The 16,833-nt window shown below is 46.8% G+C and overlaps 1 protein-coding gene across 2 annotated transcripts in view; it reads right to left on the bottom strand.

Moving 5' to 3' along the window:
- The window catches only part of PHACTR2 (phosphatase and actin regulator 2), a 294,919-nt gene extending 291,638 nt beyond the window's left edge, over window positions 1–3,281 (bottom strand). For both annotated transcript variants that reach the window (XM_069598593.1, XM_069598598.1), the window contains exon 1: window positions 2,857–3,281. In XM_069598593.1, the coding sequence (XP_069454694.1) occupies window positions 2,857–3,070 (214 nt within the window). In that variant the 5' untranslated portion in view covers window positions 3,071–3,281. The remainder of the gene's footprint in view (window positions 1–2,856) is intronic.
- Window positions 3,282–16,833: the final 13,552 nt, after the last annotated feature.

Below are 16,833 nucleotides of genomic sequence, written 5' to 3'. Positions count from 1 at the left end.
GGAGTGAAAAAAGCCCCCTTGGGAGGTGGTAGCAGCAAAGGAGAATATCGATAAGATATTAAACCAAATTCTTCAACCTTACGCTTACCCAGGCCAAGCCCTTGTCACGGTATCACATGGCAGCAAGCCACACTGATATACAGGCCATAGGTTCTTCCACAGACCCTGCCACACACTAGAATCACCTGATGCCAATTAAATCAAAATCCTGGGAGCTGGGACACAGCCATAAACTGTTCTGTTGTGATTTTGGTCATGGTTCTGTTTTCTTAACTTTCCAAGGGACTCCTAGGTGTAACCAACTTTGAAAACCAGTGGCAGAGAAAAATGCTTCTCAAATGTTAAGTTTCCTATAACAACCTGGGGACCTTGTGAGATGCAGATTGGGGTTAAGGATATCTGGGGTGGGGTCCAAGATTCTGAGATGAGGCCCATCCTGCTGCTCTGGGGCTGGCTCCTGTCAGGCCACATGTGATCTCACATGGGACACTGACCAGTTGTGTGCCCACAACTTCTGGGGGAGGACCTCGAACTTGGACTATCCTACCTCGGGTCAAGGGGTGTTAACACAAGGGGTTGTAACCGTCCTATGGTGCCTCTAAGACAAATCGATTATCAGCTCCGTCATCTAGCTGATTCTCCAACCATCCAGCCTGGCTGTATGTGGCATTGAGGGACCAACTCACTCATTTGGTCTCTGACTCTTAAGAAATGCAGGGAGCTCCTCATTGTGTTTAACCTATTCTTAAAGAAATTCAAGTGCTGAAGATGATGCATTCACATAGAAGCTCACTCTTTCACACAATGGCTCAGCTTCCTGGGGTGCTGGGTGATGAAGCAGCTGAAATCTGTCACTTCCTAATATCCTTTAAAAGCATATGGAATGCATAGAGCTCTTGGAGATAAAATAGTTTTATAAATTGAAGTCCACAGTTCACACGATGGACACTTTGCACGCTCATATTTAAAAGGTTCTTATTTTGTTGTTTTTAGTTGCTAAGTCATATCCGACTTTTTTGCGATCCTATGGACTGTAGCCCGCGAGGCTCCTCTGTCCTTGGGATTTCCCAGGCAAGAATACTGGAGTGAGTTGCCATTTCCTTCTCCAGAGGATCTTCCTGACCCAGGAACTGAACCTGAGTCTCCTGCATTGCAGGCAGATTCTTTACCATTGAGCCACCTAGGAAGCCCCAAAAGGTTTTTATTGCCTCTTTTCTGTGTTTAGGCCTCGATTTCCATCTACGAAAATGAAATATGGTGATACACACTATGCTTATTTTATCTGCAGTCACCAACTGGACACATTTTCAGTTTTCTCTTTACAGTCCTCTGAACAGTTAATCTTTTTTCAAAAGAAAAAATCAATCATGATTATCCAGGAGTCAAGTTCAGTCTGGCCAAGACATAAAAACCAGAAGGAAAAACACATTCAGCTCAATACTTTCCACAACATGAATTTGGCAGAAGACTCTTTACAACACATAACCTACATCCCACCAGTTGAATTTAAGAACTCTGACTGGCTTTATCCAAAGTGATCTGCAAAGTCAGATCAACAATACGTTTGATGTTTTTTACCTATACACACGATAGGGCAAAAATGATATTACAAGAATAAAGAAGGAGCAGTGGAATGGAAAACAGAGGTAGGTGACCCATGGAATGGAGTCAGAAACATGAAAATGTGCCTTTGCTGAAGGGGAAACTAGGTTTCAACTAGGAGTTAGGTTGCCTTAGCCCTTCAAGGCCTACCTACCCATCCCGGCGCCTGCCCCCACATCTTCCCCCCACCCCCTCAAGCACAGAGCCTATGGGGGAACCTTGAGGACCGCAGTGTATAACCTCCGCACCATTGCCTGTGGCTGCACCATTGGTAGTTTTAGCATCAGTCCTCTCAAGACTGCAAACCAGAAAACAATCTGTAGAAACTTAACAAATCTGGTGGACTTTCAAAAGCCGTTCTGCAGTTCTTAGGATAATGCTTTGTTCAAAAGCATTTTAAAAATTATTAATTATTTTATCCCCCTAACCTCCCCATGTGGCAGTTCCACACTCTGATTCCCATTTTAAATACCGAGACATGAGAGACAAGGTTAAGTCATCTGCCCCACGTTACACACAGCTCGGCCCTCAGCCGGGTTCTGTCCAGCCGGTGCCTGGAGATGCCCCCAAGCCGGCGGGCCGGGGTTACCGCAGAGATGCCCGCTCCAGGCTTGGCCAAACGGTGAAGGATCAGTGACCCAACAGCACAACCAAACTCTAACCACACCTGCGGGGGCGTTTATACCCCGGGTCCTCTGACCAGCAACTCCCCAAAGAAGGATTTATTTCAGAAGCATTAGCATTTGGAAGGGTTTTCAAGACTTGCGTGTTAACGTAACATGTTAACCGCCCCCCGCCCCCCAAGTGAGAGGACCGCACCCTTCCGAGGGACCAAAGTCGCCCTGAAGACCGAGAGAAGGTTCCTCTTCCTGATGGACAAGCCTAAGAACCAGACTCGCCGGTGCTCCCGGGCGCCGCACATCCGCCGAGCCGCGCGGGAGGGAGCGCTCCGCATCGCGGCGGGTGCACCTCGCCCCGGAGAAACGCGCGACCACCCCGCGCACCGGCCGAAGCCGGGTTGGAGCATCTCTCTCCGAGGGTACCCGAGACGGGCAGCGACGGAAGGTGGGGAGGGGGTTGGGGATGGGACCAATGGGAGGGTGAGGGGTTCGGCTTCGCCCAACCCCGAGCCCCCATCCTCTCCTCCCCTCCCGCCGCCAGTGCCCGCGGACGCCCCGGGCTGGCCGTGTCCCCATCGCAGCCACCTGCCCGCGCCGGCCCTCCGCCGGCCCCCGGCGCCCGAGCGGCCCTCACCTGATCCGGAGATGTGGACGCGGAGCGGGCGGCCCCGACTCGAGCACGACGACAGGTCGCTCTGCGAGCGGCCGCGGGGGCTCGGGTCCCCCGGCAGTCTGCGCAGGGCGGGCGCCGGCGGCCCGGCGGGCGTCTCGGGCTCGCGCTCCTCGGCCGCCGCCTGCCCGGCCGGCTCTCCCGGGGGCTCCGCGGGGCTCCTGCCCGCCTCGGCCATCGGCTCCCGGCGGCCCGGAGCGCGGGGTGGGGCCGGCGCCGCGGACCGCGCTGCCCGGCGTGCGGCGACCCCGAGGCAGCGACGAGGGCGGGGAAGGCTGGACGCCGGGCGCGGAGAAGCTGGTGGGGAGGGCGGGAGGAGGAAGAGGACAGAAAAGTTTGCACAGGAAGGAGCCGCCTACAGCCGGCTCTCACTCCCGCGGGCGAAAGCCACAGGGCTCGGAGCTGGGCCGCCCTCAGTGCCCGCGAACCTGCCCGCTGCTCCACCCCCCGGGCCGGGGCACGGCCCTTTGCAGATTGGCGGCAGGAGGGTCCCCTCCGGTCATACCCAGCTGGCAGGCCTCAGATGAGTGGAGCCAGGGCGCCAGGAGCTGGGATGCAAGGTCAAGGTTAACAATACTATTTTCATGGGGAGTGGGGGTGGGGGGGGCGGGACCCGGGCGGTGGGCCGGGGTTGCAAGGAATGCCGAGCACACACACTTGAGCGCCCTATGATGGAATCGAAAGGCTCGTACCCAGTTGAAGGATGCGAAACTACCAAACTGCAGCACCAAAAGGCGCTGGACTTGCTGGTGAGCTCATGACCCATCCTGGAGACCCTTAAGTCAAGGCCACAGACCTCCCCTCTCACCCCTTGCCCTCGAAGCCCTCTCTGCCTCCCACCTTTGCCCACATTCCTGGGTTTCTGCTTCCTGGGTAGACCCGTAGGTCAGGTTTGAAAGGCCAGGCTTCCAAAGAACCGAGTGAATGAATGCCTACTAGAAGTCTGCGTCAAAGCTTTGCAGGGGAAAGATGGGTCTCCCAGCTGCTGTGGACTGGAAATCAGGGTTACCTGCGAGCCTTGTAGGATTGTGTGAGATGGGCAATGGGCAATGGAGAGCTGGCTGATTCAGCTGGTGACTTCACAACCTAAGCTTTATCAGTTTTATGATTATGCCCCCAAGTTGTGACTTGCCCAGAGCCAGACCCAGGTGTCGCCATTCTTGAAAGCTCATGGCAAGGGACGAAGGTCCCTGGGTTCGCCTACGGGCCATAGTGAGGCAGCAGGCAGAGAAGGGGGAGGGGAGGAAGGGTTAACACAGTAACATTTATTGGCACCCACACCCATATGCCAAGTGCCTTGTCAGACACTTTGCACATATGATACCTTTTAGTTAAAAAAAAAAAACAAAAAACCCTCAAGCAGAGGTGATGAAAGAGGAGTCCAAAGTGAAGGGTGCAAACTAGAGAGGTACATTAATAAACACAAAGGCCTTTGTAGCAACTCGGTCATAATAACAGCAGCTTGCCCTTAATAATTTGAAAGGGTTTTCACCTATAATACTCACGGCAACTCTGGGAAGGACATGATTACCCCAGCGTTGCTGTGAGAACTCTCCAAAAACAGGTCCATTTCCACAAAGTCAGCCATGCTTGTCTGGTCCTGCTCTAAATATCTCCTATTTCCCCACTTCCTTAAATTTACACAGCTTCAAGTGTTATTGCCTCGATCGATACTTTGTGTAGTTCAGGACAGAAAGAAGATGCCTGTGTCTGTGCCAGGCCTGTCTGTCTGTGTCTGGCCTGATGCCAACGTGCTGTGTTTCAGCAGATAGGCCTTTTGGTGGGATTGAAAGGGCAGTGGGAAGAATTTGCCACTTTCCCCTGTAACTGCCATTAGATTATGAAGCTATTTCTCATCAACGTTTGCTGTCCTGTCTATGTTATTACCCAGTGATGCTGTCTGTACCCGGCTCGTCCACTTTCTCAGGGGTTAGCTCCCCCTGCCAGCTCCTTTTCTTCTGGGGCACACCTGCCTCTCTCCCTGCACTTAGGTCTCACCCCCCTGGATTCTCCCCTTTGCTCACAACATGGGCACCCTCACTGTCCCTCCAGGCCTCCTGCCTCTCCCTTTTGGGTTTATCCTGTATGTCCTCTCTTTTGATGCTAAATAAATGAATTAATATCCCAGAGGGCTTCCCTAGAGGCACATTGGCAAAGAATCCATCTGCCAATGTTGGAGATGTGTGTTTGATCCCTGGATTGGGAAGATCCCCTGGAGAAAGAAATGACAACTCAGTCCAGCATTCTTGCCTGGGAAATCCCATGGACAGAGGAGCCTGGAAGGCTACAGTCCATGGGGTCCCAAAGGAGTCAGACACAATTTAGCGACCAAACAATAACCACAAAATATTCCAGAACACATGAAATCTTCCCTTGTTCATTAGTCAGCAGTTAATCATTTCAGCTTTCACTTAGTCATTATGTGTTGAAGTGTTTCTTGAGGGCCAGACACTGGGCCAGGCACTACCACACTTCTAGAAATAACAGCATCTGTCCCTGTTCTTGTAGTCCCCTCTCCCCATCCTCATCCCATCACCATCTACAGTGTGACTTCTGCCTACTCTGTTTGCATGAGCTTCTTTGAGCTTCTTTGAATCGACTGGGGACTTCTCAGGTCTGACTCCTGCTGCAGCTCTTGACATTCTGGACCACTGTTCCTTTTCTGGATTCTGTGTCCCTGGTTTCTGGGACACTCATCTTGCCTCTCTGTCTCCCTGCTCCTCCCTCTCAGATCTCTTTTTTCCTGTGTCTTCTTACCCAGTGCTCCCCAGGGGTCCAGCATCAGCTCTCTTCTTTTCACACCTGGCATATTTTCCCCCAGGAAACCTTACCTTTAGCTTTAAACTGCCAAGAGACACCTTGCAAGTCTCTCCCTCAGTCTAGACTGGTTTCCTGGTCTCTAGATCCCAAAATCCAAGAGGGCTTGTCTTCTTGCAGTTTCCTTGACACTTGGCAGTCTGTGTGCCCAAAGCCAAATTCTTCCTCCTCCATGAGTCTGTCTGTTCTGTCCATTCTCCATCTAAAAGAAATATCTCTAGGGGTTCCAGCCTGCTTTCACTGCCGTGTCTTTAGCTTGAAACTTCATCTTCTCTTTCCCTTTAAAGGAAGAGACCCTGCCTCTGGGTTCACTTTCTTCCACTCTGCTCTTTTCCTCATTTCTAGAATGATCTTTCCAAAATGTTCACAAGACTTTGCTGTTGCCCCATTTACATCCCTTCAAAACAAGTATCCATGCCACGTGTTCAAGCGTCTGCTCCTCCAAGTAGCATATCAGGGCTTCTACGTTCTGCCGTTGCTGCTTGCATCCTGCTCTCTAGTGTCCAGACCTTGTGAAGCTCCCTGTTCCTCTTCTAACGGTAACTTTGCACCCCCGTTCCCTCTGCCTGTAGCATCATCCCCCACCTGCCCTAACTTTGTCCCACTCACAGACCACCACTCATCTTTGGCACCTCAGGTCAAGTGTCTCTCCATCCACGAAGCTTTCCTGATACCTCCCTGAACTCAGAGCCAGGCGAGGGCCCTTCCTGAACAATGCCATAACATTCCATACGTATCTCTGTTAGATCCCTTTTCACACAGGACTGTCGTTGGGGTGCTAACCTGTCTTCCCATCTCTCTGTGAGCTGCCTCAGGGCAGGAAGTACTTAGCCTGGTTTTGTTCTCCTGACGGCCTCCTGAGGGCGCAGGCTGTGTGTTAGATGAATGAATCAGCTAATTGAGTCTATTTGAGGAAACAAACATTAACAAGTAATTCCCTGGCAATTCATGGAAGGTGCTATGGAAACCCACAAGAGTAGGCACCTAGCCTGTCTGAGGGGGAGGATCAGGGAAGGCTTCCTGGAGGAAGAGGCACCTGAGATGCCCAGGCACCCAGGATGTGGGCAGGCATTTGAAGGACACAGAAACTTGAGACAGTGGGGCTCCTCAGGATGCTGTAATAGCTGGAGAACAGGAAGGGGAAGTAGCTAATTTCTGAGCCTGAAAAGTAGACAAGAAGTGGGTTAGGATTCACTTTTCAAATGCCATTATGTCTGTGCCATCCTAAGATAATGAGACATCATATTTTTTAAGGGGGTTGTTTATTTCCAGTTTTGTTGATCTTATCTCACTCCTCGTATAAGATTTCAATTTCCTTAGCAATGTCCCTTGGCACCTAGGACAATATTCTGCCCAGCACTTAATAAATGTAAGCTATTTGACAGACTGATAAAAAGAGGGGAAGAACATTCCATTTTTCAAAGCAAAAAGTTGCTCGGTATTATTACCTTATTTGTTCTGCTCTTTTCATTAAATGTCATTTCTGAAGGCTGAAAATAAAAATTGAAGATGAAAAAGGAATTACTTTTAAGTACATACTGTAACCGCAGTTTAACACACCAAAATTATATTTGTTTTACTCTTATAAAAATTATGATTTATGTAAGATTATAAAAGACATGAATGAAAATGTATCAACTAGTTTGGTCTGCCTATCTCTGTTTAGCACACCCTGCTGTCAGCGAGAGCACATGGCTTATTATTATAATTGTTATTTTGTTGTTGTCTCTTCCCCCAACACATATACAAAGCTCCACTGATTGGACAGACTTTATATAGAAAGTGAAAGTGAAGTTGCCCAGTCGTGTCTGACTCTTTGCGACCTGTGGACTGTAGCCCACCAAGCTCCTCCGTCCATGGGATTCTCCGGGCAAGAGTACTGGAGTGGGTTGCCATTTCCTTCTCCTTTTCCTTTATATATAAAACACACACACAAATACAGTATATGTGTTTCCTTAGGAAATACTATTCCAAAATACATGGCATTAGAAACAGTGTCTTTCCTGGACATTATTGTTTTCTTATTACAGGTAGATAAAATCTCCATGGGTGAAAAAAAAGGTAACCAAGGTAATATCAGAAAAGAAGTGGCAAAGATCAGAATGGACGATACAAAGTCAAAATGAAATAACAGAAAGGAAAGGAATCCACATAATAAACAGTTGGTGACAAAGGAAATGAGGGTAAAGGGCCATAATATAGTGAAAGCAGGTATGCATTGTCTTGTGAAAGTTGCTCAGTTATGTCCAACTCTTAGCAACCCCATGGTCTGGAGCCCGCCAGGCTCCTCTATCCATGGGATTTTCCAGGCAAGAATCCTGAAGTGGGTTGCCATGCCTTTCTCCAGAGGATCTTCCCAACCCAGCGACTGGACTCAGGTCTCCCGCATTGCAAGCAGATTCTTTACTGTCTGAGCTACCAGCTCTGCATTCAGTTCAGTTCAGTCCAGTCGCTCAGTCGTGTCCGACTCTTTGCGACCCCATGAATCGCAGCACGCCAGGCCTCCCTGTCCATCACCAACTCCTGGAGTTCACTCAGACTCACGCCCATCGAGTAAGTGATGCCATCCAGCCATCTCATCCTCTGTCGTCCCCTTCTCCTCCTGCCCCCAATCCCTCCCAGCATCAGAGTCTTTTCCAATGAGTCAACTCTTCGCATGAGGTGACCAAAGTACTGGTGTTTCAGCTTTAGCATCATTCCTTCCAAAGAAATCCCAGGGCTGATCTCCTTCAGAATGGACTGGCTAGATCTCCTTGCAGTCTAAGGGACTTTCAAGAGTCTTCTCCAACACCACATTAAAAACAACAACAGCAACAAGAAATAGGAAGTCAGTTTTGATGACCTCTAAGGTTTCTTCTGGTATAGGGTTTGATAGTTCTACAGAAGTTTTTTATTTGGATTTATTTCATTATTTTCTTAATGTAGGTGTCTTATTTATTTATGTTGGCCATGCTTCAAGGCATGTGGGATATTAGTTTCTGACTAGGCATCCTGCCCCTTGCAGGGGAAGCAGTGAGTCTTAACCACTGGGCTGCCAGGGACATCCCTGGATTCATTTTAAACCTGAAGATGGAGAAGAAATTGTTTTATGAGAGAGGTCAAAGTTGGTCCTTAGTTTTGAATCCCAAATGCTGTTTCTCCTTAGGATATTAGGTTGCTTGCTTTAAGGACTGCAAAATGTATATAAAGTGCTGAGCACAATGAATGACATTCAGTGCATTAAGACATTGGGGATATGCATTATATTTCTTTATTTCCATAAATCATATCCGGCTCAGCTCCATCCAGTAAGGTTACCTGAAGGACATTTTCCAAAACTCCTTCCTGCTCCTTGGATCAAGCAAAAACTTTGGTGCTTTTGGATTTATGAAGATAGGAGGGGACGATCCCGATTCGTAGTCCAGTGGCTGCCGAGGTCATCCATGGCTTCTTTCACCTAGACTCCAAGGTTTCAGCATGTTGTATCTAGGACACGTGGTATCTACAGAAGCCACCCCTTCCATGTCCTGACTCCTTAGAGACTGTCAGAGACAGTGCTAAGGTGTCCATCACTCAGATGTCAAATGTCTCAACCCCGTTCCCAGTGGGAGTGGAAGGGTCCAGCACATCTGAGGATTAGGTCCTTGTCAATTCAACTGTCAACTCAAACCAGTTGTTGGTGGGAATGCAAGAGGGCTCAGCCACTCTGTGAACTAGTTCGGCAGTTTTCATAAGGTGAAATATACATTTACTCTGTGCCTTAGCAGTTCCACTCATAGGCATGTGTCCAAGGAAATGAAAACTCATGTTCAAGAGAGCAAGTGTTTCCAGTAGCTTTTCTCACCATCTCCAAAAACTAAAAACAACCCAAATAAATACATCCACCCAATGGAATAGTACTCAGCAATATAAATGTGTGAACTACTGGTACATACAACATGGAAGAACCTCAGAGGCATTCCGCTATGTAACATAAGCCAGGCATGCATGGCCCTGTGCCTTATTGCTCCACTTCAGGAACATTCTGGAAAAGGCAAACAATGGGGCCTGAAAACAGAGCAGCAGTTGCCAGTTGCTGGGAGCAGACAGAAGGGAAGACATTTTTTGGCTGAGGGAACTGTTCTATGTCTCAATTGTAATGGTGAGTAAACAGCTGTATTTGTCAAAAAGTCATAGAATTGTATGCTAAGAAGATGGAAGTTTACTGTGTATAAATTATACCTCAAGAAAAGAAAAAAAGGAAAAAAAACCCACCAAGTTTTCTTTCCTTTTGGGACAATTCAGCCTAATTCTCTTGAATGGCTAAGACTTCCAGCAAACAGAGAGCAGGTTGTTCTGTGCTTAGAAATGTCTCTGGTCTGGAAGACTTGTCCTCACATACAAAAAAGTTTTTTTTTTTTTTTAAAATGTTAAAATGTTATCCTATGGCTCCCAGGAAGCAAAGGTCTACCCTTCCGGAAGGGAGACAAAATTCCTTTTTGTACCTTCATGAGGCATCTCCAGCTGCTTGGTGGTGGGAGTGAGAGGTAGAAAAATCCAAAACAATTCAAACAACAGTAAAAACAAAATCCAGAGTTCGATGTGGGGGTTGTATTTGGGACTCTGAGATTTTTGGCTTGTTTTTAAGCTTGGACTTCCAGAAGGGGGTGGAGTAGATAAAAATTACCTTTATTCTTGGATGCGATTGCCCTGAAGAGAAACAAGATAATGTAACTTCTCAACAGGTTTTCTGTTACATTCAATCTCAGAAGAGCAGCCCCTCCCGGGTTTGTTCTGAAGGCCGAGTCTGTTGGACTGAGGGGGGCAGGCTTCTGGGAGCTCACCGGGGACCAGGGAGAGCAGCAGGGGAGGCTGAAAAAGGAGGCTGACAAACAAGGTCATTTCTCACAGATATAATACTTTGAAGGAAATTAATCGGGGATCTGATAGGAAGCAGCTGGAAGAAGGGCTCCTTTGTCTAGGATCGTCAAGGAAGTCCTTTCTGAAGATGTGACCTTTGTACGCATTGAGGGACCAAGAAGAGCACATGCGTGCCTGCGTGCTCAGCCGTGTTTGACTCTTTGCGACTCCATGGACTGTAGCCTGCCACGTTCCTCTGTCTATGGGATTCTCCAGGCAAGAATACTGGAGGGGGCTGCCATTTCCTACTTCAGGGGACCTTCTCTACCCAGGGATCGAACCCATTTCTCATGCATCTCCTGCACTGGCAGGTGGATTCTTTATCACTGTGCACCTGGGAACCCCACCAAGAGCACAAAGGATGTCATTACAGGCTGAGGGAGTGAGCGAGTGCGTGAAGTCGCTCAGTCGTGTCTGACTCCTTGTGACCCCATGGACTGTAGCCCTCCATCCATGAGATTTTCCAGACAAGAATACTGGAGTGGGTTGCTATTTCCTTCTCCAGGAGATCTTCCTGACCCAGGGATTGAACCCAGGTCTCCTGCAGTGTAGGCAGACGCTTTACTGTCTGAGCCAACAGGGAAGTCCATTACAGGCTGCTGCTGCTGCTGCTAGGTCACATCAGTCGTGTCTGACTCTGTGCAACCCCATAGACGGCAGCCCACCAGGCTCCCCTGTCCCTGGGATTGTCCAGGCAAGAACACTGGAGTGGGTTGCTATTTCCTTCTCCAGTTTATGAAAGTGAAAGGTGAAAGTGAAGTCGCTCAGTTGTGTCTGAGGGACCAGCAAATGTAAAAACTCTTCTGGAAGAATGAGCCACAGGAAGGTGGCCAGGAATGCTGGGTTATAATGAGCAAGTTGTCCAGGATGGCGGTGGGGGTTGGAGGGTGAGATAAAGGTGACCTAGAGAGGGAAGAGGGGTTCAGACCCTCCACTAATTCAAGTGGAATGGAGTTAATGAAAGCTTTTCAGCAGAGGAATGACATGCTTTGAATTACATTAAAAAGAAATTCTAGATATTTTTAAATGGAAGTATTAATGAGTTGAGGCTTCCCAGGTGGCACTAGTGGTAAAGCACCCACCTGCCAATGCAGGACACATAAGGGATGTGGGTTCGATCCCAGGGTTGGGAAGATCCCCTGGAGGAGGGTATAGCAACCCACTCCAGTATTCTTGCCTGGAGAATCCCATAGACAGAGGAGCCTGGTGGGTTATAGTCCATAGGGTCGCAAAGAGTTGGACACGACTGTACTTAGCATGCATTCGCTGATGAGTTGAGGAAGCGGGGGGTGGGGTGAGGGGTGGGGGGGTGGGTGGTGAGGGAAAAGCAGTGATCCAGGGCTCACTGCAAGATTTTGGGCTTGAAAATAAGTGGTAAAATTAGCTGTTTTTTTAAGGAATAAAATGAGGAAGCCTTGTTTTATTCAATATTTTTAAAATGAGATAAAGCTATAATTAAAATAATTTGGTGCTCATTTATCAAGAGTTGTTAAGACGTATTTAACATGCAGAATACACCAAGCATCCCTCTAAGTGCTTTGGATGTATAACATATTTAATTCTCACAAAAAAGCCTACAAGACAAGGACCTACTAACACTATTATAAAGGTGAAAAACAAAGGCACAGAAAGGATAAATGAAATGTCCCAAGTCCAAAGCCAACAGGTAGTCTGGCTTCCAAACCCATGTTCCAACCACACACCCCAAACCCTGGCCAGGCCAGTGGAGCAGAATGTGGAATCCTAAAAAGTCTGAAATGCACCTACACCTCAGTCTATCATACCATTACAAATCGATGGGAATTAACCCGGGAATAGTGTTTGAAAATTTTCCTAAGTGTATGGAAACTACTGTTTAAAATTTCCTTTGGCACATTCACTAATACACTAAATAAAGATGGGGTGAAGAGTTAAATGTTCAAACACACGCATGCACACAAACCATAAAAACTTAGAAGAGACTATGAGATAGAAAAGCACTGGTGAGAAATGAAAGTAATGGAAGAAATCATAAGGAAAAAATCAGTAAGTTTGACTTCATAAAAATTAAAAACTAGAATGCAACACAATTAAGAAACAAAGTAAAAAGTAAATTGCCTTCAGAAGTATTGTATCCAATTCACATTATGGTTCACAAGATGGTGCTTGAGAGGACCCATCATACTTTGCCAGCATTGGCCATAAAATTTTAAAAAAAAAATTTTTTTTCTAAATTGACAAGAAAGAAAATGTTAAGCATCTGTTGTTACAATTAACATTTTAAAAGTCTGGTGTCTTCAGTCACCTGTTTGATATCTTTATTGCACTTCCTGTTTGTGAAATGGTTGTTCATGCACTTTCTCTGTTTATCTGCAGGAATTTTAGCCTTATTGATTTGTATGAGCACTTTGCAGACTGAGAAGAGTACTTCTTTCTCATATTTGTAAAAAATGTTATCTACCCACTTCATTGTTTATCTTTCAGTTTCTATTTTACATTTTTTTGTGACGTTGCTTTTGTTAATGGAATATTCTTTTCCTTTTTTAAGACAGTTTTATGTGTACAGGAAAGCTATTGATTTTTATATCTTTGTAACCTAGCACCTTATTGAACTCTTTTTAGCTTTGGGAGATTTTAGCTGATTCTCTCTTGGGTTTTGGGGGTCTATAATGATATCATCTGGGCTTCCCAAGTGGCGCTAGTGGTAAAGAACCTGTCTGCCAATTCAGGAGACATAAGAGACACGGGTTTGATCCCTGAATCCAGAAGATGCCCTGAAGGAGGAAATGGCTACCCACTCTAATATTCTTACCTGGAGAATCCCATGGACACAGGAGCCTGGCAGACTACAGTCCATAGAGTAACAAAGAGTCGGACACTTTGCGACTTAGCACACACACAATGACATCATCTACAAAAAGAAGGGAGGGATGGATTGAGGAAAGGAAGAAAGATGATGTGGGGATGCTTTCTCCTCCTTGCTAATAATAAAATTCTTATTTAGGCTTGATATGGCACCCCACTCCAGTACTTTTGCCTGGAAAATCCCATGGGTGGAGGAGCCTGGTAGGCTGCAGTCCATGGGGTCGCTAAGAGTCGGACACGACTGAGTGACTTCACTTTCACTTTTCACTTTCATGCATTGGAGAAGGAAATGGCAACCCACTCCAGTGTTCTTGCCTGGAGAATCCCAGGAATGGTGGGGCCTGATGACCTGCCATCTATGGGGTCGCACAGAGTCAGACACAACTGAAGCGACTTAGCAGTAGCAGCATGTTACTTTTTTAGCCAGAATTTCCAGTGAATTTGGTAATAACAAATTTCATCTTTTTTTTTTTCTTAATCCAATGAGAATGTCTCTGGAATTTCACTCTTAATTGTGAAGTTGGCTTTTCATTTGATACATAGTATTAATAATTAGCATATAAATATATAATCACCCTTCTAAGTTTTTTTTAATGATATCCTTTATTTCATTTATTCAGTATTTATTTAATTAACAATGTGTATCAAGCAGTAAGCATTCTTGGTTTCTTATTTAACTCAGAACAAGATACAAATTAAATACTATTTACCAGCCTGGATAGGAGGGAATCCCAAGGGAGAAGGGGTACATGAGCCCTTCTCAGTGTTTTTAAAGCATTTATTGTGGCAGGATATTATTCCTATCTACCAAAGCAAAATTTTTAACTTCATGCAGAAAGCACACTAGCTACACCATACATTTAGTTTGAGGGTTAAAAAAAAAAGTCTTCCTCAACTTTATTCTCTGTGTTGTGGACAATTTTTTTTTTAGTCCCTTGATTTTCCTTTGGGCAGTATTCCTTCTCCCTTAAAAAATCAACTTCACCAAAGTTTAATTTACATACAATACATTGTGTCTATTTCAATGTATGATTTGATGAATTCTGACAGGTGGACACGCAGTACAATGGCCACAATTAAGACTGACAATTTCTATCACAGCCAGAAGGTTCCTCCTGCTTCTTTGCAGTCCATTCTTCCCTTTGTCCACAGTCCTGGGCCACCACTGATCTCCTTTTTTGTCATTATGAATTAGTTGGAGCATTTTCTAGAACTACTCCCAGTTCTAGAAAGGTACATATGGCCCCTTGAATGGTAAAGAAGCCTGGCTGTATTGAAGGTAGCCTCCTTTATGGAGCCATGGAGTCTCCTGGAAGCACTGAAGATAATCCTCCTTCAGAAAATAGTGAGTAGGTCTGAGTCACTGGTCAGAGATGGTTAGTTAGACCCTTTGTGTCTTGAGGGTTTACAAGGAAAAGTGTTCCTACCCCACAGAACAGATGTTGCTAATCTGTAAGGTCCTGGCCTCCAGAACTAGCTGTGACCCAGTCCATCCAGAATTCTGGAGAAGGCTATGTGTTTGAACTGAAGGAACTGAACCCAGGGAGGAGGGCGTCTCAGCACTGAGAGCTAACAGTGCCAACCGTAAAGACCTAGCACTTTGAAAATCCAGACACAGCCCCTAGGCCCTCTGGGTGATAGCTACATATGCAAGTCAAAAGAAGGGACGGTGGAGAGCTACCACCTTGAAAACCCACGAACTAGTACCTGAGAATTCAGAGAGGTCCCACGGGCTTTGCTGATGGGCCAGCGGGTCAAGAATCTTCCTGCAATGCAGAAGAGGCAGGAGAAGTGGGCTTGATCCCTGGGTTGGGAAGATCCCCAAGAGGAGGGCATGGCACCCCACTCCAGTATTCTTGCCTGGGAAATCCCATGGACAGAGGAGCCTGGTGGGCTACAGTCCATGGGGTTGCAAAGAGCTGGACACATCTGAGCGACTAGGCACACATGTATGATTAGTTTCCAGTTGCTGCTGGAACAAATTAGCACAAATTTAGTGGCTGAAAACAGCACACATCTATTATCTTATAGTTCTGGAGGTCAGAGTCCAAAACAGGTGTGCTAAAATTAAGGGGTTAGCAGAGCTGTGTTCCTTCTGGAAGCTCTAGGGAAGGATCCATGTCCTTTCATTTTTTAGTTTCTAGAGGCTGTGAGCCTTCTCTGACTGCTGACTCTCATTCATCTTCAAAGGTAGCGATGGCCAATCAAGTCTTTCTTATGATGCCATCCCTCTGGTTTTGACTCTTCTGTATCCCTCTTCCCCATTTAAGGACTTTGTGATTGCACTGGGCTCATCCAGATAATCCCAACCACTTTCCTTCTTTCTTTTGTCTTTGGCCGTGCCTTGAGACAAGGCACAGCCATAAGCTTTCTGCCAAGAAGATAAGTAGCTATTGAGGCAGAATTTATACAAACAAGCAAAACACTGTGAATGAAATATGAAAATTTTAAATAAAGACAGGACCCAACCCTACACTTAAGGAAGAAGAAAGAGTAAGTGAAAAAAATTCTGTTGTTCTGAAGATGGATCCATACCTATAAGAATGAGTTTCAACATTTTAGACAAAAGTAAGGCAGCCCTGGGAGTTCCTCATTTATTATGTTGCTCAGGATTTACCTATGGATCTTGCCTTCAAAAATAAGCAAGAAGATTTCATAGTAGTTTTTGGAACACTGTACTGAATGTTCCATTTTCATAATTCCATTTTCCTTGCTAATGAATAGCTACATGGTTTAAATTATAAGTTTCCTGTGGGAAAAAATGAGAAAATATATAAAGTATAGAGAATAAATCTCATATGGATATTCGAGGGAGACTTGTACTTTTTGGAGTGAGCATTTGAGGAATTCTGTGATCAGATAAAGTCAGCTTAACTGATCTTTACAGAATGACTGATGTTCTCAAGGTATCAGTACTGAAGGATGAAGAGACTGTGCTGTGAAGAGAGCTGGGATATGGCCCCATCTAGAGGCTTCCAGCAGCCGCCTGCCCACCTTGTCCACCTGCTCTCCGCAGCGTGTGAGCGGGTCCAGGGTGTGCGCATGCGCGGAGCCGATGAGCCTCCGCACCTCCTCGTCCATGAGCTGGGCTGTGGCCTCGCTGAATGGCTTCTCCACCAGCGCCTCTCCTGGCCGTGGGAGATCGAAGGACACCTGGCCCAGCTTCTCGCTCATCCCGAACTGCACGATCTGGGCACAGGCGCTCTGTGTGACCTTCCTCAGGTCGTCCTGGGCCCCTGTGGTGACCCGCCTGAAGAACAGCTGCTCAGCCACGCAGCCGCCCAGCATGGCGCACATGTGGTCAAAGAGCTGCTCCTGTGTGTACAGGTACTGCTCCCTGGGCAGGCACTGGGCATAGCCGAGCCCCTTGAGCCGGGGGACGATGGACACCTTGAGCAGGGG

The sequence above is a fragment of the Ovis canadensis genome, chromosome 8, assembly GCF_042477335.2.
Source record: "Ovis canadensis isolate MfBH-ARS-UI-01 breed Bighorn chromosome 8, ARS-UI_OviCan_v2, whole genome shotgun sequence".
NCBI classification, from domain to species: Eukaryota; Metazoa; Chordata; class Mammalia; order Artiodactyla; family Bovidae; genus Ovis; species Ovis canadensis.
Note: the sequence above shows the minus strand (reverse complement) of the source record. Positions and strands in the feature narration are given on the sequence as shown.